Genomic DNA, 23,748 nt, shown 5'->3' with positions numbered 1-23,748 from the left:
CATCAGCGTAGCATTTTGCAGATTCACCGCAACGGAACACCAAGAAGCATCAACGTTTTCAGTTTTCAGCCCTTAGACACAGCAGAACAACCCCCGAACCTCGCAGATTTCACCTTCCCACGGTAGATTCTCGCCGCACGGTCAGATCCCGCGAAGTTTGCAGATTCAGCCCGAAAAATGCAGATTTCAGCATCTGTGTTTTCAGCGCGTCGTCGTCGTACTGTCGCCATCGACATCGTCACCGACATAGAGTTAGAATTCAACAGATAAAGATTTGCTTAAAGTTGAGTACTTGTTTTAAGCCAAGTAAGTTGCGTCAACTTATTTTACACATGCCTTTTCTAAAAACATTTTTAAGTTAATAATGTTTTGTTTTATCTAGTTTTGTTTCGTAGCAAACAAAGTGATTTAGTTTGTTTGTTTTTGTTTTTCTTTTCTTTTCGTGTGTCCCTTGCTTTTATAGTTTTATGAGTGCTTTATTCCCTCTTATAATTCGTGAGTTCAGACTATTATGAACTTATGAAGATATATTTGCAGATTTCAGCCGTTAGCATTTTCAGATTTCAGCCCGTCTCGTCGTCGTCCTCATCGTCGTCGGCAAGTCCAAAGCATTGTAGAGATTTTTGCAATCAATACTAGACCGCTCTCGCCATAGAGAGTGGGGCCCTTGGAGGAGGGTTTGACATCTCTGGTGTCGTATTCTTCTCTCTCTATCTCTCAGTCTCAGCACCTTCATTCACAGTGTTCATCCACTTTGTTTGTGTCCATTGCACTCTCTCACTAAAGGAACGGAAAGTTCTCCCTTCCGTAAGAAAAAGGCACCTTGAGCACAGTTCGGAGCACTCATCTTGAGCAAAGTTAAATATCCACTTCCGCTGCACCTTACATTGGTAGCAGAGCTTTGGCAGTGTTCTGTATAACTCAAGGAAAGAACCACAAGAACCACATAATTTTTTTTTTTGCTTGTTGAGGTCGCACGAACCCAAGTCCGCTTGGGCGTGTCGATTCCTAATCGTGTTTTTGAAGAGTGACAGGGAACCCAAGAAAGAGGGCTTGTCCAGCCTCCCCTTGTGCCTCTTTTCACTCATTGAGAGCGGACCGTGCACTTAGCGCCCGACCAATCAACGTGAGGTACCTTGGTGTGAGCGCAAGGCTGCCAAGGGGTGCGCCCGCGGAAAAGAGCAGAACTCGAGTGAAGAGAAGATCCTTCTCTAACACAGATTGCAAGCGAAAGAAGAACCTAAAGAACCTCAAGACCCGCAAGAACCTCAAGAACTCAAGAGCCCAAGAACCAAGACCCCCAAGAACCCAAGTTCCTCGTGAATTTAAGAACCCCGGACCACAAGAACCCAAGACTTCAATGGATGGTCATCACTTGAAGCGGAATGGATATTTTGCTTGGAGGTGGTGAGCATGGGAGTGGCGAAGAAGAGTTTTCCTCACTAGGAGGTTTTTTCGACCCTTCCCCATGTACGACAAGGATTGCACTAACTCCTATGGAGGCTTTCGACAAGAGGATGATGGACAAGAAGTTAGAACGCAAAGCAAGAAATGCAGAACGAAAAGCTGAAATAGAGCGTGCACACGAAGAAAGAATGGCAGCCATAGAGCGTAACTACACAGAAAGAATGGCAGCCATAGATGTAACAGAATTGGACACTCCAAGTCAAGAATCAACCGCGCCAGCACCAAATAACCACTTCAAAACAATTCACAGATCACAATAGATTTACACTGGCCTTGCGGAGTTCCGTGCCTAGAGATATTGGCCCCAAAGACTGGCGCCCCTTTCGGTATTTCTATTTATATTAATCAATCATCAAAGTACAAGAGAGCGGTTAGGGTTTCACTCTCATACTCTGCGTCCAGATGCTTTGAGAAGTGAGAGCCTCACCACTAATTTAAAGGTTACAAGGGATGCCCAAAAGCAGAGCCCCAAAAGCTTTTAAAATCAAAAGGAGTAGTCCTCTCTCTCTCTTTAGAGAGTCTTTTCTTTTTTTAATATAAAAAAAAGCAAAATTCGCGTCGCTCATCATTTCATTTTTAAAAAAAAATTATTTATTTTTTTAAAGCCTCCGCGATTTTCGGAAATTAGGGTTTCTGGCAGAAATTAGGGTGTGCAGGAATTTTAGGGTTTCTGGTAGAAATTAGGGTTTCTGCTGTCCACCACGTCATCACTTTGTGACATACCCCCCTCTTGAAATCATTGTAATCGACCGCGATTACGCCTGCAAAACCGACAAAAGCCATAAATCGTCTTAGCAGACACTGACTGTTAGTACCTACGTACTAGGAACACACATCTAGCACATGTACGAAATCGACAGTCACATCATACGACATCACCAGACATCACAGGACATCACATGACATTCAACATTCATTCGGATCTTAGACCATGATTTATCGGCAATGTAGCTAGCAATCACATCTAGGTCCAATCGGGACCTCATCGATGTCCGATTGACTAACCCCTATTGCAACCATGTCTTTTCGAGATCAATCAGACCAAAATGCTGCAGTCATTTCGTCTATCAGTTCCTGCACTCACAAGAAGTCAAGAACAAATCAGTATCATAATCAGGAATTCCATTTCATAAAGTCATCCAGCAGAATACTGTCAGCTCTCAGTACCCTGAAGCTCAAAGAGACATCAGTGACTTTAGTATCAAAATCGAGGCATCTGTTGACAAGGGAGCGGAGTGACTCCCCTCTTGTGCATCCCACTGCACCAGATCTCCGGCCAAGCTGAATTCTGGGTTTCGTTTGGAGTAGACTATGCTAAACCAAAACATCGAGGTAAAGTTTCACAATCCGAGGAGTATCTGCTAGGTCCTCCTCCTCCATCCACTTCGCATCAAATGCAGGAAAGTTCTTGAACTTAACCAAGAACTCGCCTTCGGACTTTACCTTTCTTCGTATCATTATGTGCCTTCAGGAACAAGGATCTCCTTGTTTTCTTCCACTTTGGGTTGCTCATCAGGCTCCCCATCATCAGGGACATCACCCTTAACAGGTTTCAAGAGACTCACATGCAATGCATTGTGAATCCTCCAAGTATCTGGCAGTTGCAATCGGAAGGAGACATCATTTATCTTGTCAGTAATCTGGAAAGGTCCGTAGTATCACATACTAAGCTTTGGAAAAAGCCTCTCCTTTCCCTTTTTCTTTCTTAGGCGTGCCTTCTCAAAAGTAAGAGCACCCAATCATCCTCCTTCAGTTTCCAGTCGCGACGATGGCGATCCGCTGCCTTTTTCTGTCGTTCTTGAGACTCCTGCAAAGTCTCGCGAACCTTGGCAAAAGCCGTATCCAAGTCTCGCGAATATTCATCCGCTTCAAATATCTAATCTTTCGTGCTCAGGAAGGATGGAACCTTCGCAGCACCTTGAACAATCTCACATGGCGTCTTCCCCGTCGAAGAGTGTATCGTGTTACTATAGGCAAATTCCACCAAAGGTAAGTTCTTTTCCCATTGAGTCTTCTGATCCGAGATACAAGACTTCAATAAATCTAAAATCACTGAATTGGCAATCTCAAATTGCCCGTCAGTCTGCAAGTGGAACGATGACGAGAACTGCAACTGCGTGCCAATGTTCTCCCAAATTGCCTTCCAAAACCAACTCATAAATCTGGGGTCTCTGTCTGAGAGAATCGTCTCAGACGTGCCATGTAATTGGAAAATCATCATGATCATTCTGTATTCTTGGGAGATCAAAAAAATGAAATCCATTTCAATATTTTCCTAGGGGCGGGTGGGTATGGGTAAAGGCTGTAACAATCCCTGTGCCTTATGCCTGTCAAACTTGACCTTCTGGCATACCAAGCAACTGCGCACAAACTCTTCCACATCCTTTTTGAGTCTCGGCCCAAAGAAGTATTTCTCTACCCCCTTCATGGTGGTAGCAATGCCGCGGTGACCCGTAAAAGGTGGACATTGGCATTCAGTCATAACCTTTTCCCTCAACGGCTGTGTAACGCACAACATAGTCTTTTTCATCAAGTAGCCTTCCCGAAGGGAGTATCCAGCTATTGTCTCCCCATCCCGTATCCGTGTGAAAAATATCTGCAAAATCTGTATCTGTGGCATACTGATCGACCATATCCTCGAAGCTCCTATGATGAATCGCGGAAATAGCCAGAACCAACGGTTTCCGAGACAAAGCATCTGCCACCACATTCTTCTGTCCCTCACATGGACAATCTGGAAGTGGCACTGTGACAAGAAGTAGCGCAAACTCTGATGGTCTGTAAAGACAATAAAATCCGCTCCGAGTAGGTAATGCCGCCACTGAGTAAGAGCATGGATAACCACCAAAAGCTCTTTCTCATAAATCTGTGTTGTCATCTCCGGCCTAGAGAACAAACGGCTCTCGTAAGCTATGACATGGCCTTCTTGCATCAAGGCCGCACCTAGACTATGACCACAAGCATCACAATATACTTCAAATGACTTCTGCAAGTCCGGCAAAGTCAAAATAGGTCCCGTAGTCAATTTCTCTTTCAATGTCCGAAAGGCAGTCACCTCTGTGGGTCCCCACGAAAAAGGTACTCCTTTCTGTGTCAAGGTATGCAAAGGGGAAGCAACCTCTGCAAACTTTCGTATGAACCACCTGTAGTACGAACACAGTCCCAAGAAGCTTCTAACTTCATGGACATTCCTCAAATTGGGCCAATCACGGATAGTCTCTATCTTGGCCGGGTCCATTTGCACTCCTGCTGTGCTGCTGACACAATGTGTCCCAAAAAGTGTATCTCTGGTAGGAAAAATTCACTTTTCTTTGCATTAATCACTAACATGTGATCTCGTAATGCCTGAAAGATTTGAAGCAGACGATCTCTGTGTTCTGCCTCATTCGTGGAGAAAACAATGATGTCGTCAAAGAAAGTGCCAACAAATAGCCTGTACTCTCAAAAAATCCTGTCCATCATCCGGTTAAATGTCGCAGGAGCATTGGTTAAGCCAAAAGGCTTACCAAAAACTATTTAACCCAAAAGTCGTCCGAAAAGCTGTCTTGTAGACGTCTCCCGGCACTATCCTGATATGATGATATCCACTCTTCAAGTCAATCCTGCTAAAGCACGAGGATCCCTGTAACCTGTCAAGTATATCATCAATCCTAGGAATCCGAAATCTGTTCTTGAGGTGATTTTGTTGAGAGCGCTATAATCGATGCACATTCTCCAAGATCCGTCTTTCTTCAAAAACCAACAACACTGGAGAGCAATACGGTGAAGTACTAGGTTGGACAAGACCCTTTTCCAAGAGGTCTTTTACTGGGTTCATAATCTTTTCATTCTGAACTCGGCTCACACGATATGGTGGCCGATTCAGCGGCGTGCTTCCAGATATCAGATCAATGGTATGATCTTCAGGCCCTCTCAAAAGCAATCGGCATGAGCGTGGAGAAAAAAATCTTGGCGTTCTTTTCTTCAGGTCAAAACATATTCAACCTTTATCCATCGTTCAGTTCTCCCAAAAGAATGAGTAAGAAAACTGAAGTTCATCAAGTACAATCTCTAAGCCCTTCATTTATCAAAGTCGCTTTCTCGGCCCGATAGTCAACCACGGCGTAGTTCTTGTGGTACCAAGGGATCTCGAGTAGAACGTCACTCGCGTGCCCTGAACACCCCTGTCATTGCAAACAAAGTTTGCCAATGCTCGGTGTAATGGCAACATCCCATCCGGGTGCCAGTCGAATTACCTCCGCCTGTGGCGTCAGTCTGTCGGGCGTAGTTCCAAATCGAGCCGCCAATTCCAAGTGAAAAGAAGTTGGCCTTGGCTCCTTCAAAAGAGCTTCCCGATCCTTCACTTTGCCCCGAAAGCGGCAAAGTTTGTACTTTCATTCATTAGATTCGGTGCAGGTCCCACGCCATGTGGTACCAGTTCTGCTTTTCTATCTGCCTTTTCTGCCACATTCCTCAGCTGCTCTCGAACTCTCAGACCTGTCGTCGTCTTTATCATTCTGTTCTTTCTGTGCCTTATCAGGGCACTTCGCGGAGATATGTCCATGTTCCCCGCATCCAAAGCACTTCCCCTCTCTGATGAAGCGAGCTCTCTCCTCAGGAGTAAGCTTGGGTCGTGCATCCTTTTTTTTTCTCTGGGTTGCTCTTTTTCATTCTACTTTCATTCCCAGAAGTCTGTTCGGCTCGTTGTGTCATGGCCTCATCTGTGGGGTAGGTCAGACTGCCAGAGTGAATGGCAAAGCCCCGCTTCGCATGACTTATCAACTCCTGAATAGAAGCTGACTTTTGTTCCAAGCAGTGATCTCGGATCGCTGTAGGTAGACCCAAGGTAAACCGCTCAATCTGTTCTCTGAACGAGATCTTCTTGAATGAAGAGGCGGGTAAAAAAGAGTTCCAGAATCTTTCACAATAAGCATTGATTGTATCTTTCTTGGTCATCCGAAGATGGTTCCAAGCAGCTCGTACATCTCGTTCATATTCTTGCGTTAACCAAGAAGAAATAAAAAGCTTCTTAAATTTCAGCCATTTAACTGGCGCACTCTTGTTAAAATAAGCGTGGACCACCAAGTACGAGCATTCCCCTTAAGGTAAGAGGTAGCTCTCTGAATCTTGGAGTGCTCTGAATAGCGTCCTTCCGCGAAAGCGATGTCAAACTGCTGAATAAAAGACAAAGCCTTCGAAGCATCTGAGTATCCTGAAAAGTATCAAACTTGATCGAGTGGCCACCTTCCTTAAACTCTCGGACTTTCTTGTTTTTTTCTTCGAGAAAGTCATACTGGTTGGCTTTGTAAAAATTCTTCTTGTTCGCATAAAACTTTCCGTCATCGGAATCTGAGCTATCTGTAGACGAGTCCTTAGAAGAACTGTCAGTCTCTGGGCGAGATGTAGCCTTCTTCTTGCCCTTTCCGAAGCTTTGTTTCTTGCTTCGCTTTTTACCTTTTCTGTCTTCTTCGCTCGAATTTGAAGAGCTAGAAGAAATGTCAGAAGAAGAAGAAGAAGAAGAACTGGGTACTCCTTCAAATCGAACACGCTTCTTCTGTTTCTTTGCCTTGTCAAATGTCGACCGACGACCCAAATATCCCGGGAAGTCAGTACCTTTCTTCTGCTTTTTGCCATGCTTTTTGTCTTTCTTTTGCACGTCGAAAAGCTGAGCAATCCGTGCATCAACCACGTTCTCCAGTTCCTTCTCCGTATATTTCTTGGAGGCAAAAGGTTTCTTGAGAGCGGGTTTCGGGAGTGGTGTTGTGGTTCTCTGCCACTCCATCTGTACCTCTTCCAAAGAGGTCTGGTTCATATATTTTGCCATCTTCGGGTCCTTGGCAAAATTGAGCATCATCTTTGTTGTATTGCCGATCAACTGGCGACACTCCATCTCTCGCCGCTCCGCCTAAGTAGGCCAAGGCGGGCCGTACTCTCTGCCGGAATCTTCCTTGTGATCCCTGCCCGCATCTCCAAATGCAAAGGGAGTCGACTGATCATTGCTTGAAGCCATAGGTGCCGCGGAAAAAAAATTTTCGGGGATCGGATTTCCCGTAGAAGAGAAATCGGCCGTGCTCTGATACCACTGTAACAGACTTGGACACTCCAAGTCAAGAATCAACCGTGACAGCACCAAATAACCACTTCAAAACAATTCACAGATCACAATAGATTTGCACTGGCCCGGCGGAGTTCTGTGCCTAGAGATATTGGCCCCAAAGACTGGCGCCCCTTTTGGTATTTCTTTTTATATTAATCAATCATCAAAGTACAAGAGAGCGGTTAGGGTTTCACTCTCAGACTCTGCGTCCAGATGCTTTGAGAAGTGAGGCCCTCACCACTAATTTAAAGGTTACAAGGGATGCCCAAAAGCAGAGCCCCAAAAGCTTTTAAAATCAAAAGCAGTAGTCCTCTCTCTCTCTTTAGAGAGTCTTTTCTTTTTTTTATATAAAAAGAAAAATTTGTGTCTTTTTTTTTTTAGCCTCCGCGATTTCCGGAAATTAGGGTTTTTGGCAGAAATTAGGGTTTGCAAGAATTTTAGGGTTTCTGGCAGAAATTAGGGTTTCTGCTGTCCGCCACGTCATCACTTTGTGACAATAGATCGCGAGAACAAAGCAAGACCAGCAATTTGATTGCGAGAACAAAGCAATAAAAGAGAAGAGCGACCAATACATGAAAAAGTTTTTGCGACTTTTTTCTATTGTGCAGGCGCAGCTTGAAAAGGATTAGGAAAAGGAGACTTTCTCCGTCTCTTCTTTTCCAAAGCATGACACAAATGATTTGCATGATGATAAGCATGATACTGACAAGCATGAAGATTTGCATGATCAAGATGTGATTTCTCACAAGCATGATGATTTGCAAGATACAGATGATGTGATTGTTCACAAGGATGACGTGTTAGTTGATACTTTCTCTAGTGAAGCTAACCTCATTGTAGATTCCATCAATCACGAAGAACCGATTTTGGCTTTCGAGCCTAGGTTCAAAGAAGCCTTACAGGAAGTACTATGTGTTCGTATGATTAGTCAGCACGCATTGTACGAGTGTTTCATTCGTGATCGTTTCCTATATTCTAGTCAGCGTCTTTATGTGATCCCTTTTCCTAGGCATGACATTTTGTACGTTGAGCACGTTTCACTCATGAATGAGCTGAAAAGTATGCATTTAAGGAAGTCACATTCCATGTCTCTTTCTTGGCACGACACAGTTGTAGAAAGAGCACATGAAAGTACGAGCACCAAGCATGGGCATTTCTGTTGTGAATTGCCACAGTTGATTGATTTAGATCAGAATGAAAAGATTCGATCTCATTGCTTGCATGTCTTGGATGAATGGGTTGACACTCCGTCTATTTGTTCATCTACATTGCATGCACAGTCTTTTGAGAAGACGAGATTTTTTCCAATCACTTTACATGGAATAGGTATGTTCATGGTTTTGTGTTGGAAGTTGTTTCAGGAATTTTCAGCCATGGAGATTCTTGAAGACGGAAGAAGCATGAAGCATTGAAGGAGCCACAGGAGACTTTGTGTCGCTTTCGGCGCAGCCCAAAGAAGCAAGCGTTGCAGACCTTTATGAAGTTCAAGTATCGCATGACCCACGCATCAGAGTGAGCCGGCGACGAGTCCTTTCCGGGATTGGAGACCCTGGTGGCGATCTCCCTCGACGCCATACAGTTTGGTGCCAGTACCTCACTTTGAAAAGGAGGGGATGTCACGTGACACATCCAACCCTATGTGTCCGTGGACAAGCTACAACATGACCAGGGTTCAGTTCAGTCAAGTCAGTCTAGAATAGGAAGTGATCTGGCACTTTTGTGAGTTTGTTCGCAGACTGTGCATAACCAGACACTTAGATTAGATGCATATCCTCCCGTTGCACATAGCATGATCATCAGATTTCCATCAGAACCCATACAGTAGCATTTTTACAGTGCATAGACTTATTTTCCCTACTTTCGACATTTTATCACTTATTATTTTTAAGTGACTTTTGTTGGAAAGTAGGTAGAGCAATTTTGCTAAGATAATATATAAACAAACCTAGCGCTAGCACTTTCTGGCAGAAGAGGCAGCAGGAACCAAAGTTCAATAGCCACCTTCTCAGTAAGACCCCCCACATCAACAGAGCTAGCGTTTTGGCATCTGCAAGGACCTAGCGTTTTCATCCACAGGCAGCCTTGCGTTTGTTGCACGACAAATCAGCCGCGGCAGCAGCAAGACCAATCAAGAAGCCTAGCGTTTTACATTTGCAGGACAACCGGCCACAGTAGACAGATTTCAGCCCTAGCGTTTTTGCATCAGCATAGCATTTTGCAGATTCACCGCGACGGAACTCCAAGAAGCATCAGCGTTTTCAGTTTTCAGCCCTTAAACACAACAGAACAACCCCCGAACTTCGCAGATCTCACCTTCCCGCAGCAGATCCTCATCGCACGGTCAGATCCCGCGAAGTTTGCAGATTCAGCCCGGAAAACGCAGATTTCAGCGTCTGCGTTTCCAGCGCATCGTCGTCGTACCATCGCCATCGACATCGTCACCGACATAGAGTCAGAATTCAGCAGATAAAGATTTGCAAATTTCTGCCCTTAGCATTTTCAGATTTCAGCCCGCCGTCTCGTCATCGTCCTCATTGTCGTCGACATCGTCGGCAAGTCCAAAGCATTGTAGAGATTTGTGCAATCAATACTAGACGGCTCTCGCCATAGAGAGTGGGGCCCTTGGAGGAGGGTTTGACAACATCTCTAGTGTAATATTCTTCTCTCTCTATCTCAGTCTCAGCACCTTTATTCACTGTGTTCATCCACTTTGTTTGTGTCCATTGCACTCTCTCACTAAAGGAACGGAAGGCTCTCCCTTCCATAAGAAAAAGGCACCTTGAGCACAGTTCGGAGCACTCATCTTGAGCAAAGTTCAACATTCACTTCCGCTGCACCTTACACCCCCTCTTAGCACTTGGTTCTGAACAATTCGCGTGAAGCTGAAGATGTGAGGCAAATGATGAAGATGTCTGTTGCCATGTCCACTGAAGGATACTCCATGAGTGTAGCAGCAGTGGGGTGTTCCAACCTACGAGAGATCTCCATGGTAAAGTGCCGTCACGAGCAGTGTAGCAAATTGTTGTACTCCACCAATACAGGGTGAAGATATTGCGTGAAGGTTCCGAATTGAGTGTGAAAACAACTCCTTGTGAAAGAAGTGCCAATAGACCTGCAAGTGTCCTATCTAATAGGATTTGTGGTGTCTGTAGTCAAACTGTCTGGAGAACATGGGGAAGCCTAGGAACCGTCATGAGAATGATCGGAAGCTTGTTAATGCATGAACCTGCAACCTTGTGTGGCCAGGTGGCTAAGCTGTGAAAAAACTCCAGGAAGGGCAGATGTAGCAATCTACGACGTAAACGTCCTTCGAAACAAGGAAACCCAGACTAAAGAGTTTGCACTGTAGAAGCTTCTATAAGCTACAGTAGTCACCGATAGACTGTAGGGACCATCACCGGATGGTGTCCCTGTCAGTAGGTATGGATGAGGGGAACGCAAGACTTAACAGTCTGTGCTGTGAAGGGCCTCTAAGAAGAGGTGTGGTTAGACCAAGCTGTTTGCACCGTAATCTTCCTGTAGAAGTAGGGAAACCAGACAGAGCAGTCTGTGTTGTGAATAATCTCTGAGAAGAGGAAAGACTAGACTAAGATGTTTGCGTCGCCTTGCCTGTATCTCTTGCCTCCAATCCTCCAATGTCAACCAAAACAAAATCCCCGCCAACAATATCACAAATTGATGACGTGGCATGACCATGACATGCAGATGACGTGGCAGACGATACGACAGACAGTACGGACACCCATAATTGGCGCTGACATGCCACATGGACCAGCCGTACGGATCCCCTCTTTTCGGGTTGACATGCTAACGTGGCATATTTGTATGGAATTCCGAAACTTACGCTGGCTGTTTTTCGCAGATTTTAGAGCCAATTGGTTTTGGGACTCGTTGTTTGAGTCACATTGCTTTTGGGGCTCTGCTCTTGGCATCCCTTTGTAAGAATAAAAGAAGCCCAAGGGCGTCACCTCTTAGGAGGGAATCTGGACGCTGAGTCTAAGAGCTGAGGACCCGCGGGAGTTGTACTTTGCTCAAAGATCAATACGAAAAGAAATACCGAAAGGGGCGCAAGTCTTTGGGGTCGTACGGATTCCCGCTTTTCGCGCTCACATGTTGACGTGGCATATTGTACGAAATTCCGAAACTTACGCTGGCTGTTTTTGGCAGATTTTAGAGCCAATTGCGTTTGGGACCCATTGTTTTGAGTTTCACTGCTTTTGGGGGCTCTGCTTTTGGCATCCAGTCCAAGGGCCTCACTTCTCAGGGCATGTGGACGCAGAGTTTGAGAGCTGAGGACCTGCGGGAGTTGTACTTTGCTCAAAGACTAATACAGAAAGAAATACTGAAAGGGGCACCGGTCTTTGGGGCCAATCTCTCTTGGCACGGAACTATGCCGCGCCATGTCGACTCAATTAAATTGTGAAGTGTATTAAGTGAATCTCTCTCGTGTCGCGACTTGGGGTGCCCAAGTTTGTTATAGTTGCACCGATTCTGAGCACCAAGGACAAGGTTTTTGAAGCAGATCGGTATTCGCACGATCTAGATGTCCACCTTTGCAGTTGTAGGGAGGCTTTGTAGAAGTCTCAAGCACGGCATAAGAAGGCATCAATGTGATTTGCAGTTGAAGGAGAATTATTGGGTGCTACTCCGGTGTGAGAAAGCATGCCTACGAAAGCTGAAAGGTAAGGAGAGGCTTTTCTCAAAGCTTAGTATGCGATACTATGGGCCCTTCCAGGTACAAATAAATATAAATGATGTATTGTTTCGATTGAAGTTGCCAAATTTTTGGAAGATTCACAATGCATTCCATGTGAGTCCATTGAGACCTTTCAAAGGTGAGGTGCCACAAGACAGGGAGCTAGATGAGCAACGAGAAGTGGAAGAGGACAGAAGAGATTCTCGTTCTAACAGGTCCTAGCATATAAGGAAAGAAAGGTGAAAGGTAAGTTGGTCCGCCGATATTTGATCAAGTTCAAAAATTATCTGGCTCTTGATGCAGAGTGGATGGAGGAGTACTTAGCAGGTTCTTCTCAGATACTAGTGCTTTATCTTGAGGCTTTTGGTTAGCGATGAATCAGTAGGTTGAATTTGGTGTGGTGCAGATTGCAAAAGAGGGGAGCCACTCCACTACTTGTCGTAGGTTACCTTTTATGGGAATAAAGTCACTAATTTCTCTTCGAGATTTTAGGGATATTGATAGGTTGACAGTGTTTTGTTGAATGATTTTATGAAAAGATCTACATTGAAATGGAATTTTCTAAAATTAAACTTGTTACATATGCCCTCTCATGTGTGTATTGTTTATGTGTCGAAAAGATAAAATGACTGCAGCATTTTATCTAGTCACCCGACAGGTGATGCGAATGTGATAGTAACGAGATTTAGTAGATCAAGACATTGCTGAAAAGATCAGCGCGGTTTGGATGTGATTGCTAAATAAGTTACAATGATCATGATTCTCATCAAGGATCGCGACGGGGAAATGATGTGATTGTGATGTTCCGAGATTGTGGTGGGGTTAATGTGATGTCAATGTTTAGTGACTGTCGGCTTTGTGCAAGTGCTTAATGTGTGCACTAGTGTGCATGAGTACTCTTGAGAGTCAGAGTACTCTAGTGCATGAGTACATTAAGAGTCAGAGTCTACCGAGCTAGTTTTTGTCCTATGTCTGTTTGGCAGACCTGTTTGAGGGCGATTACTTTTCTTTCAAGCCGGGGGTATGTCACAAGTTTGTGATGTGGCAACTTGTAGATATTGGTTGAGAGGCCATAGGGGGTCAGGGTTTGATAAAACTCTTAAAAAACCCTAACCTCTCCCAATTCTCACATCATGGTGGAGGGGCCCTAACCCCCCTTTAAAAAAAGTCTAACAATCTGCTCACGTGGCTATCGTACGACCCACTAGGAAAGTGGAAAGATGCTAACGCAGTGAGCTTTACAGAATTCTGCAAAACGCGGGCAGCCTATTGGGTGCTAGCTTTTGGGAGAAGAGCTTTTGGAACTGCAGCTTTTGGGGGCGCCTTGCTTTTGGGCCCCCTTGTAACTCTTTATAAGTATGCCAGGGTCCCTCCCCTTGGTAGATTAGCTTGGAAGCAATTACGTAGAGAGGACCCTCGGACATTGTACCTTGTGAAGCATCAATAAGAAAGAAATACCTAAAGGGGCTCAAGTTTTTGGGGCTAGTGCATATGGAAGCGAAACTCCGCCGCTTCATGTCGACTCCTCTCTCTTTCTCTCTAAGTTCAATCGAGTTGTTTGTAGTTTTCTCATGTGTCGTAGATTTCTCGGTTGGGGTGTCCACGCCACAGAGAGAGAGAGAGAGAGAGAGAGAGAGAGAGAGAGAGAGAGAGAGAGAGAGAGAGAGAGAGAGAGAGAGAGAGAGATTTTGCAGATCCCGGCTGAGAGGCCTAAACTCTAAGAAGAAGAAGCAGAAGAAGTTCACATCAACTTGCAAAGTCTCACCGAGAGGCCTATTTTTGAAGAGTTCCCACCAACTTACGGGACCCTGTTCGATGGGGCCCAAGTGACCAAAAGAGATTAAATAAAGTGGAACCTCCACACACACACTCTCAAAGTGTGGAGAATGATGACGTGGCAGCAATCGTACGGATTTCTTGATTTCGCGCTGACAGCTGACGTGGCAACAATATGGATTTTTGTGTTTGGCGTTGACTGTGCTGACATGGCAGCTGTACAGATTTCCGTAATTTGTGTTGGCTGATTTTCAGCACCAGCTGTTTGGACCAGAAGCTATTGTGTTTGAAGCTTTTCATGTAATTGCTTTTCATAGGCCGAGGGCCTTTAAATATGTGTAGAGGGCTCATTCTCTAGCACTCTTTGCGGTGAAAGTGCAGAGCTCGAGTACTCGCATTGTATTGAGTTCAAGCAATATAAAGAAATACCGAAAGGGGCGCCAACGTTTGGGGCCAATGTTCTCTTGGGGTGGAACTCTGCCACTCCCCGTCTCGTGTCGTGCATCTCTTTTAGTTCAATTGTTATTTGAAGTGCTTAAAGTTGTTCAGTCTGTTCTTTCCCGTTGGCACGTGGTGCTTGTCCCCGTAACAGTGGTATCAGAGCTTCAAGCGATCGCTATTCTGAAAACATACGCGTCCCACCAAAGAGTAGACAGAGCAAGTGGGCACTTCCAAAGTTTACACGAAATTTTATTAAAAGAATCCCCGTAATTAGAATGCTCTTCCTTTAGCTCTTGTTTCACGGCTTCGGCCAAGGATTGAGAGGGCTCGGCATTGGTTTTCTAGTCTTGTAGTCGCTGCTACAATTGATGTATGTCTTTAGGGTTTCACGTTCATCATTGTTTGTCACATGAATTTGCATATTGTTACTCGGAATGTCAATGGATTGCATCACACTAGCATTAATGGTCCGAAACACGATTTGCTTCGCACAGATTTGTGTTCTCATAAAGCGCAATGAATTAAGGGTGGGAGTGGCTAATAAGTGCAGGGTTGGGTGGCAGCTTACTTCTTTATTTTTTTTGCTGAGGCCATGTCGCTTTTTTTGCATTGCAGGACTCTAGGGTTGCGAGGTCTTGCTATGCCTTTGGATTGGTTGCTAGATTTGTTGGATGTGGAATATGCAAATGACACTTTGCTTTGTGCACGTTATGACACACACTTTGGACAGTTTACGAGATCCTCTTGATACCTTTTTCTTGGCGAGTGGTGCACTCATTAACTGACACAATTTTTTTGGTTTTCTTGTTGGAGTTGCTGAGGATTGTCAATGGGGTGTGCATGACAATTTCGCATGGCTGCCTAGAGGACAGACTTGTAGATACTTGGATTCCATGTTGGCATTGATGTGTCTGTTGAGCAGCACTTGAGCCAGTTTTACAGTCTATCAAGAGGAAGCTTTGCCATTGGTCCTCCTTGCACGTGTCTTTGGGTGGTTGAGCCCTTGTGGTGAATCAAGTACTTATGATGGCTTGGCTTGCTACATTTTGGATGACTCTACACTCTAGAGTCATGGCACGCTTTGCCCCCTAGTGCGTAACGTAGTTGGGATGGAACTATTGACACACGACCACGAGTACATTGGGACATAGTTATATTGCCTAGAGAGGAGGCAAGCTTGGGGATTATTGATCCAAAGATGCCGGGGAAGGCATTGCATGCCAAGCTCATAGTATGCAGATTGTTTCCTGGGGCTGAGCCTTGTAAACAATTGGTGTATCATGCTTTGTCACGTGCCTCTTCTCATATCGGGTCTATGGATAGTGCTGTGCTGGAGCTTGGCACTTGACCATCAGATTCATCTTTATTGATGCCCCTTTGGATATGTCTCTTATGTCACCATTTATGTGTTGGATGTTGAGGATTTGGAGGGATTTGCGCCTTGCTCTGATTCGACACCCACTTTGTGTGGAGGAAGTAGAGATTCATAAGTAACAGATGTCAGCTAGGAGAGAGGACACACATTGATTGGGCTAGATGTATGGAAACTTCTTGATGTCGTCGGTTAGATACTTCCTTGGTTGGTGCTATCTATGGGATCCGCAGAGGGGGGTTGCCTGTATGAGGGAGATTGATGAGGCTATTCTTGCTGATTGGCATAGCTTCATTTGGAGAGAGATTGTTTTACCTTTTCATCAAGGTTGGTGGGCGTTTTCAGATCTTAACTCTGGCGACCCGATTGTTGGGTAGCGGGGGACTTTGATGTTTGGCATTGCATGCACTGGCATCATGGCAATCACATTAGATTGGTTTTTCAGGGTGAGATCAACGGCTGGATGCTATTTGGTAGCCTGCTAGAGTGGTGGGTTCTTTAGAGGCACTCTGTTTTCACTACAGAGGAGGCATTGCTTTGGAGATTGTGGATATGGCAGGGGTTGGGATATAGACAAGATACATGTCATCTTTTGGACATGTACTAGCGCGAGAGTTTTTACTACGATCTGTAGCGTCACTCTTTGGACCTTGTGGAAGGCTTGTGCTGCTCTTATCCTGTGCTCATAGTCTTCGACATCCACCACTTTGACAACTATTTGGACTGAGCTGCTACATGCTCTTGTCAGCCAGTGGAATACTCACATACTGGTGATGTGGCATGTGGACACACTCACACCAGCTGGCAGCAGACCCGGATACACCCCATCTGGCTGGCATGACATGTGGCAAACAGCTCCGGATTTTGCGGCACCATTTTTGTTGACAGGCTATACAGAAGATCCCGCTTTTTGCATTGATTTGCTGACGTGGCAAAATCGTACGGACTCGCTGCTTTTACGCTGGCTGGAAATTACGTGGGCTGAATTGGCAGCTTTTGGCTCAAAAGCTTTATTTTAAGAAGCTTTTAAAGTGAATGCTTTTGGGGCTCTGCTTTTGGGCATCCCTTGTAACCAATAAATAAGTGGGTTAGGCCCTCACTTCTCAGAGCATCTGGACGCAGAGTCTGAGAGTGAGCACCTACCCACTCTCTTGTACTTTGAACACAGATTAATACAAAAAGAAATACCAAAAGGGGCACCAGTCTTTGGGGCCAATATCTCTAGGCACGGTACTACGCCGGGCCGTGTCGAATCAAGTGTGAATTGTGAACTGTTTTGAAGTGAATCTCTTTTGTGTGGCGGTAGAATCTTGACTTGGAGTGTCCAAGTTTGTTACAATGGTATCATAGCTCGGCCGATTTCTCTTCTACCCGGAAATCCGATCCTTTTCTCTCGACACTTATGGATTCTAACAGAGAACAATCTACGTCTTCTGCATCTGGGGATGCGGGAAGAGATCATGAAGAAGATTGCTTGAAGAGTACGGCCCACCTCGGCCTACTCAGGCAGAGATTGAAGAGATGGAACGTCGAAAATTGGTTGACGACGCAACAAAGATGATGACCAACATTGTGAAGGATCTGAAATTTGCAAATTTTTTGACTCAGACATCCTTCGAAGAGGTGCACACCCATTGGCAGAAGGCCACAGAGCCACCCATCAAACCGGCACTCAAGAAACCTCCTGCTCCAAGGATGTTTACAGAACAAGAATTGGAAGAGGTGGTTGATGCATGGATTAGTCAGCTTTTTGACGTGAACAACAAAGTGAAAAAGCACGACAAAAAGTAGAAGAAAGGAACCGACTTCCCAGGTTATTTGGGTTGTCAATCTACCTTTGCATCTGCAAGAAAGCAGAAGAAGCGTGTGCGAAGGACTATCCAGTGCTTCTTCTTCTTCTGACATTTCTTCTAGCTCCTTTGACTCGAGCAAAGAAGACAGGAAAGGGAAAAAGCGAAGCAAAAAGCAAAGCTTCGGAAAGGGCAAGAAAAAAAATGCAAAGAAGCCTAAGTTTCGCCCAGTTTCTGACAGTTCTACAGAGGACTCGTCCTCAGATAGTTCGGACTCTGACGACCATAGATTTTACGCGAAGAAGAAGCATTTCTATAAAGCCAACCAGTATGACTTTCTCAAAGATAAAAGCAAAAAAGTTAGAGAATTTAACGAAGGAGGACAGTCAATTAAGTTTGACACTTTTTCTGGATTCCGAGATGCTTTAAGGGCTTTGGCCTTCATACAGCAGTTTGACATAGCTTTCTCTGGAGGGCATTACTCAGAGCACTCCAAGATTCGGAGGGCTACCTCTTTCTTCAAGGGAAATGCTCGAACATGGTGGTCCACCCTTCTATTGAACAAGGAAGCTCCGGTTAAATGGTGAAATTTAAAAGGCTTTTATTTCTTCTTGGCTGACTCGGGAGTACAAACGAGATATACGAACGGCTTGGAATCATCTTCGAATGACCAAGAGAGATTCTCTGGACGCGTATTGCGAGAGATTTTGGAGCTCTTTTCTACCAACTTCTTCATTTAAGAAGATCTCGTTTAAAGAACATGGTTTTGTCGTAGGAGTGGATGTGGATTGTCAGTGGGGTGTGCAGAATAATTTCACTTGGCTACCTAGAGGGCAGACTTGTAGATATTTGGGTTTACATGTCGGCATTGATGTGTGAGTTGAGCAGCAATTTGCACCCGTGCTGCAGTCTATCAGAAAGACACTTTGCCACTGGTCATCCTTGCATTTATCTTTGGCTGGCGAAGCTCTTGTGGTGAATCAGGTTCTTCTTGCGTTGGCTTGGTTCACAATATCTTGCATGACTCTTTGCAACATGGCGCGTTTGAAGCGCCTGAGTGGGGTGGCCTAGATGGCTCTACAGATACTCGGCCATGAGTCCATTGGGACAATCATTTTTCCTAGAGAGGAGGGAGGACTGGAGATTATTGATCAAGAGATGCAAAGCAAGGCATTGCTTGCAAAGCTGATACTTCCCGGATTGTTTCCAAGGGCAGAGCCTTGGAAACAGTTTTTACACCATTCTTTGTCACATACATCTCATTTTGGCTCTCTAGATACTAAATGTGTTTGCTGCCGGACATGAGATTCATCTTTATAAATGCACCCTTGGATACGTCTCATTTGTCATCATTTATGTGCTGCTTGTTGCGGATTTGGAAGGAATTACGTGTTGCTTTGATTCGCCACACACCTTCGTGTGTTGAGGAGGTAGCGAGGCAGCCCCTTGTATGGAATGCATATGTGATAGATTCAGAAGGCCGTCAGTTAGGCGAGAGGACACACATTGATTGGGCTAGATGGTATGATGGGTCAACAGGCTCTTTACATCGTTGGTTAGAAGCTTCCTTGGTTGGGGCACATAGCATAGGTGATTGGCGGGATCCGCAGAGGGGTTGCTGTCCGTATGAGAGAGATTGATGAGGCTATTCCACCCGATTGGCACGGCCTCATCAGGGGACAAACACTTTTACCTTCTCATCAAGGATGGTGGGTGTATTTCGATCCTTATCGGGAGACTCGACTCTTGCTTAGCAAGAGAATCTTGTCTTTAGCATTGCGGAGACAGGTCATCATGGACGTCACATTAGTTTGGAGTTTCAAGGTGAGGTCTTGCTTGATCAGCAGTTGACTGCCCATTGGCAGCCTGTTACAGTGGTAGGCTCTTTCCTAAGGAGGTCCTATGTTGACCTCGTTTTCACTATTGAGGAGGCACCACTTTGGAGATTGTGGATTTGGCAAGGAAAGCCACTTGTTCATTTGAAGTGGGATCCTGGTGAGTGGCAGTGGCCTTCGTTGAGCCATGATGCAGCCCCTCTATTCCTTTTTGAGTACTTCTTTTGCAGACTCGGCGCCCTCCTCACCCTCCAGGCGATGAAGAGGTTTGGCAGGATTAGTGCATCCTCCCCGCCTTCCAGGAATAGTTTTGGTCATGCATTTGGACCTTTGGATCAGCCATACGATATGTTTTTTCATGTGGATGCTAGCACATGCAGGATTGCCTATTGGTACTTGGTCGACAATCAATAGTCATGACTCGACTTGCCAGAGATGTACTTCAGAGCGCAAGTCTTTGAGGCACTATTTTTGGGTTTGTCCTTTTGCGCAGCCAATGTGGATGGCAGTTTGTTGTTTGTTGATTCGAGTGGGAATCCACGATGGGTTCGTGACGTGGGGGGAAGTTGTATGGCTTTTGCAATTTCCGGGGTCGTACAACTTTTTCCAGGGCTTGCCCATACGTCCGGTCTTTATGCTTATTCCCTTTGGTTATAGACTGGACACTCTACAGATGGTCCCATATGCAGATCACCAGCTGGATTTATGCCAGTGACACACAATATTCACCACGATATGCAGCATCACGCTTGTGGAAGGCTCAATGCGTCTGACGTTCTGGGCTCACAGTCCTCCCCTACGTCCACCATTTTGTCATCCATTTGGAGAGAGCCGTTGCATACTCTTCGTAGTGAGTGGGATTCTTCAGCCGGCTCCTCCAGGGCAATTGAGCAGCATCGATACCTCTTTTTCCACACATGGGCACGGTTGTCAGTTTTTTTTCTTAGGGATCTAGGCCAAATCACATGGCATTATGCACCCCCACAATGGTTGATCAATGATCCTACATTCATTGTACAGACCACCTTGATGTTCACATAGCCTACACAGTGTCACTCCTCTTTTGTACTTCCTCCGGGAGATAGGCCATTGAGCATCTCCCGAGGTCTCATATGTACACAAAATACAGCCCCTTTTCTGTGCGTGTGTGTGTGTGTGTGTGTGTGTGTGAGAGAGAGAGAGAGAGAGAGAGAGAGAGTCTCCTCCACTCCTCACACCGACCACCATGAGATTGTTCTAGTCAAGTAGTCACTATAGTGGCTCTCCTCCTTTCATTCAGCTTGTACACCCCACCTGATAGGCTATTTTGGCATCCGCTGGGATTATTTTGTACTCAGTAATATACAGCCCTGACCTTTTCCAAAAAAGAGAGAGAGAGAGAGAGAGAGAGAGAGAGAGAGAGAGAGAGAGAGAGATGGATGAAATGATATATATATTAACATCTTCAAAAGGCAATGACCTATGAGACCAATCCGTTACAAACTTGTGAATCTGGTATCGTGCCTGAGTACAAAAAAGAAATACTAAAATGAATCTATAAGTGCTACTAGCTCGAACTGCGTGGGGTATGTGCGATCACTGATACAATGGGTGCCCAATACAAGAGAAAGATACAATGGGTGATGGATCCATCCTCATCTATACTCTGGATGTCGAGATAGTATGGCTCTAATCCTCTGTTGTCTCCGTCAATGCTGTGCTGCTCTATCTGTCCAGTGTTTGGTGTGAAGAAATCAGTAATCTGTCTCTGGGATCGTCTCTCTCCAAATCTCCTTAGTGAACTATCTCCGTGTCTCTGTAACTCAAGTAGATACAGGCCAACACATCTCTGCTCCTGATAGCTCACGACTCTCGAGAAGGGTCCGAAGCCTTCTCTGAATAGAGAGTGGAAGCGACCCCGTATCTCGTAATACACTGTGCACTGACGTATATAACGTGTCTCTGTCTCTGGCTCTGTATGGCATAGACGGCATATCCTGCTAGCCATTGGTATCCCTCCGAATCTACCAGTCTCAATCTCAAGCTGCTGTGAAGATGTTTGTATCTGACCAATGGCACACCGTAACCATTGAGATAGATGTGTATCCATAAAGCTGAGACGAATCACAAACCCATTCCCTGTGAGTTGAGAAGATGCTCTCTATAGAAGAGAGAGAGAGAGAGAGAGAGAGAGAGAGAGAGAGAGAGAGAGCTTATGTGCAACTTTCAGGTAAGGGCTGAAAAGCCTGGTTGGGATACTGGAGTTTCTTTTAGCTTGAAGAAGAAGACTAAATCAGGTACTACGGATAGTGCTGTCATGTAATGCACATCATGTACATTTTCCTGAGAGTATATCTGTTTGTTGTCAATAGGTTCTGGAGGGGTGAGTGCTGTCAAGCTACCAGCACTTGATGCTGATGATGATTATGATTTGATTGATGAAGACTCTTTGCTCACAGAGGAGGATCTGAAGAAGCCTGTGTTACCCAAAGGCATGCCTTCTATTTAGTTACCTAGGATGGGCAAGTTGCATGAACTGTTTTCACCAGCCGTTATGAATTGTTCTGACATTGCATTTTGTGTTATTTAAATGGCAGTGGATGATTGTGAAGTGGGCAAGGCTGGAAAAAAGGCCTGCAAAAATTGCACTTGTGGCCGTGCTGAAATGGAGAGTTCAGGAAAACTTTCATTGACAATGGACGAACTTGAGAATCCCCCTCAATCAGCTTGTGGAAATGTACAATCTTCTGCAAAATTTGAGTCTAATTTGTAACGATCAAGTCGGTGTCTCAGCGGGTTCTTTACACCATAGCTAATCAATCTTGTCTGCTTTGCTAGTGTGGGCTTGGAGATGCCTTCCGATGCAGCACTTGTCCTTACAAGGGCATGCCGCCTTTCAAGCCTGGAGAAAAGGTACTATTTTTGAGCAAATAATTACAGTATGGTACCAGTGTTTGTATGCTCTTGTTGCTTTAGGCAGTATTTAATATTTAAGAGCTTAACGTTGGTGTCTTTCGCAGATAACTCTCTCTGGAATGCTATTGACAGCTGATGTTTGATCGGCGTGCTCATCACATATGACAACAAACTCGTTTCAGTAATTCAACCCCAAGTTTTCTGGCTAGGTACCGACCAATATTAAGAGTTCTTGTAAAAACAAGCATTGCCATAGGGGTGAAGTTAAGCTAAACCTTGCAATTCAGAAGGTTGATTCAACCCCTGTTACTAGAAAGGCCAGGTAAATTTACAAAGCTATAATTCAACAGTCCTCTGGCTTTTCCCTGGCCTTCTTTTTATACCAAGCTGCTTTTGTAGGCGGTTCTCTCTCTCTCTCTCTCTCTCTCTCTCTCTCTCTCTCTCTCTCTCTGTTTGTGGATGTTTGTCAAGTTGGTAATAACACAGCCTGTTTTTTGTGATTTTCAAAATGTCTGAAATGGTAAGAAAAAAGGGGGAAAGATAAGTTAGTGCCCTTCATGCTCTAGATGCATCACACACACACCCAAACATGAAGGGAATTGGGCTTGTGCTTTAAAAGCATGCTATGTTTGCCCATTTCGGAATGTGATGGTCTGTCGTTGGCATAAAGGCTGTAAATCTGCCATTTTGGCTTTCCTCTAGTTACCTTTGCGTATGTAAATGTCGCTGAATAGGACAAAGGAGGAAAGATCTTGACTAAGCAGGATTGTATGCTGGTACCTCTGTCAGCAAGCCAAATAGTACTTTCATGTGCTCTGCATGTTTCTGGTGGGTATGTGTGTTAGTCCTTAGTGCATTAATGGAAAAGACCACTACTTGACTTACGTGTGAACTCTCCACTGGCACATGCCTTTACAATTTGAGCTTGATTATCCAAGGTCACCTGGCTGCCTTTCATCAAATTTCCTTTACGTAATGAAACATGTTGCCAATGCAAATTTGTAGCAATAGAAAATATGTTCATGTTGACATCTAGATTGCCGGTCATGCTTTTGTTCTTGGTTGTGTGTGATATCCAAAACTGACCACCACTTTGTGTGTTAAATCATCCTTTTGTTCTCAAAACCGACCACCACTTTGCTGTTACAAACTAGAGCGCTTCGTTAGCTCTGTTCGCATTGAATGAAGATTGTTTTTTTTTATCAATCCAAAAGACGACATCTCGCACCACATTTGGCATACGTATCAAAAAAGACATTTCCAAGCACGACAATTTTTTGAATGTGTTCCAAAGACGACTTCTCGCACCACATTTGGCATACGTATCAAAAAAGGCATTGCCAAGCACGACAATTTTTCGCAAAAGCCCCTAACTAACAACATCAGAGTGAATTTTTAAG

The 23,748-nt window shown here is 44.9% G+C and overlaps 1 protein-coding gene across 1 annotated transcript in view; it reads left to right on the top strand.

The window, feature by feature from the left end:
- LOC147420755 (Cytokine-induced anti-apoptosis inhibitor 1, Fe-S biogenesi) overlaps positions 1-22,760 on the top strand; it is a 29,380-nt gene extending 6,620 nt beyond the window's left edge. The window contains exons 5-9 of the mRNA XM_086505136.1: positions 21,663-21,729; positions 21,805-21,924; positions 22,030-22,169; positions 22,271-22,345; positions 22,453-22,760. Of these exons, the coding sequence (XP_086361262.1) occupies positions 21,663-21,729; positions 21,805-21,924; positions 22,030-22,169; positions 22,271-22,345; positions 22,453-22,491 (441 nt within the window). The 3' untranslated portion in view covers positions 22,492-22,760. The remainder of the gene's footprint in view (positions 1-21,662; positions 21,730-21,804; positions 21,925-22,029; positions 22,170-22,270; positions 22,346-22,452) is intronic.
- Positions 22,761-23,748: the final 988 nt, after the last annotated feature.

The sequence above is a fragment of the Adiantum capillus-veneris genome, chromosome 28 (assembly GCF_014529385.1).
Source record: "Adiantum capillus-veneris isolate H3 chromosome 28, ASM1452938v2, whole genome shotgun sequence".
In the NCBI taxonomy this organism is placed as follows: Eukaryota; Viridiplantae; Streptophyta; class Polypodiopsida; order Polypodiales; family Pteridaceae; genus Adiantum; species Adiantum capillus-veneris.
This window is presented reverse-complemented; position numbering and strand designations above follow the sequence as displayed.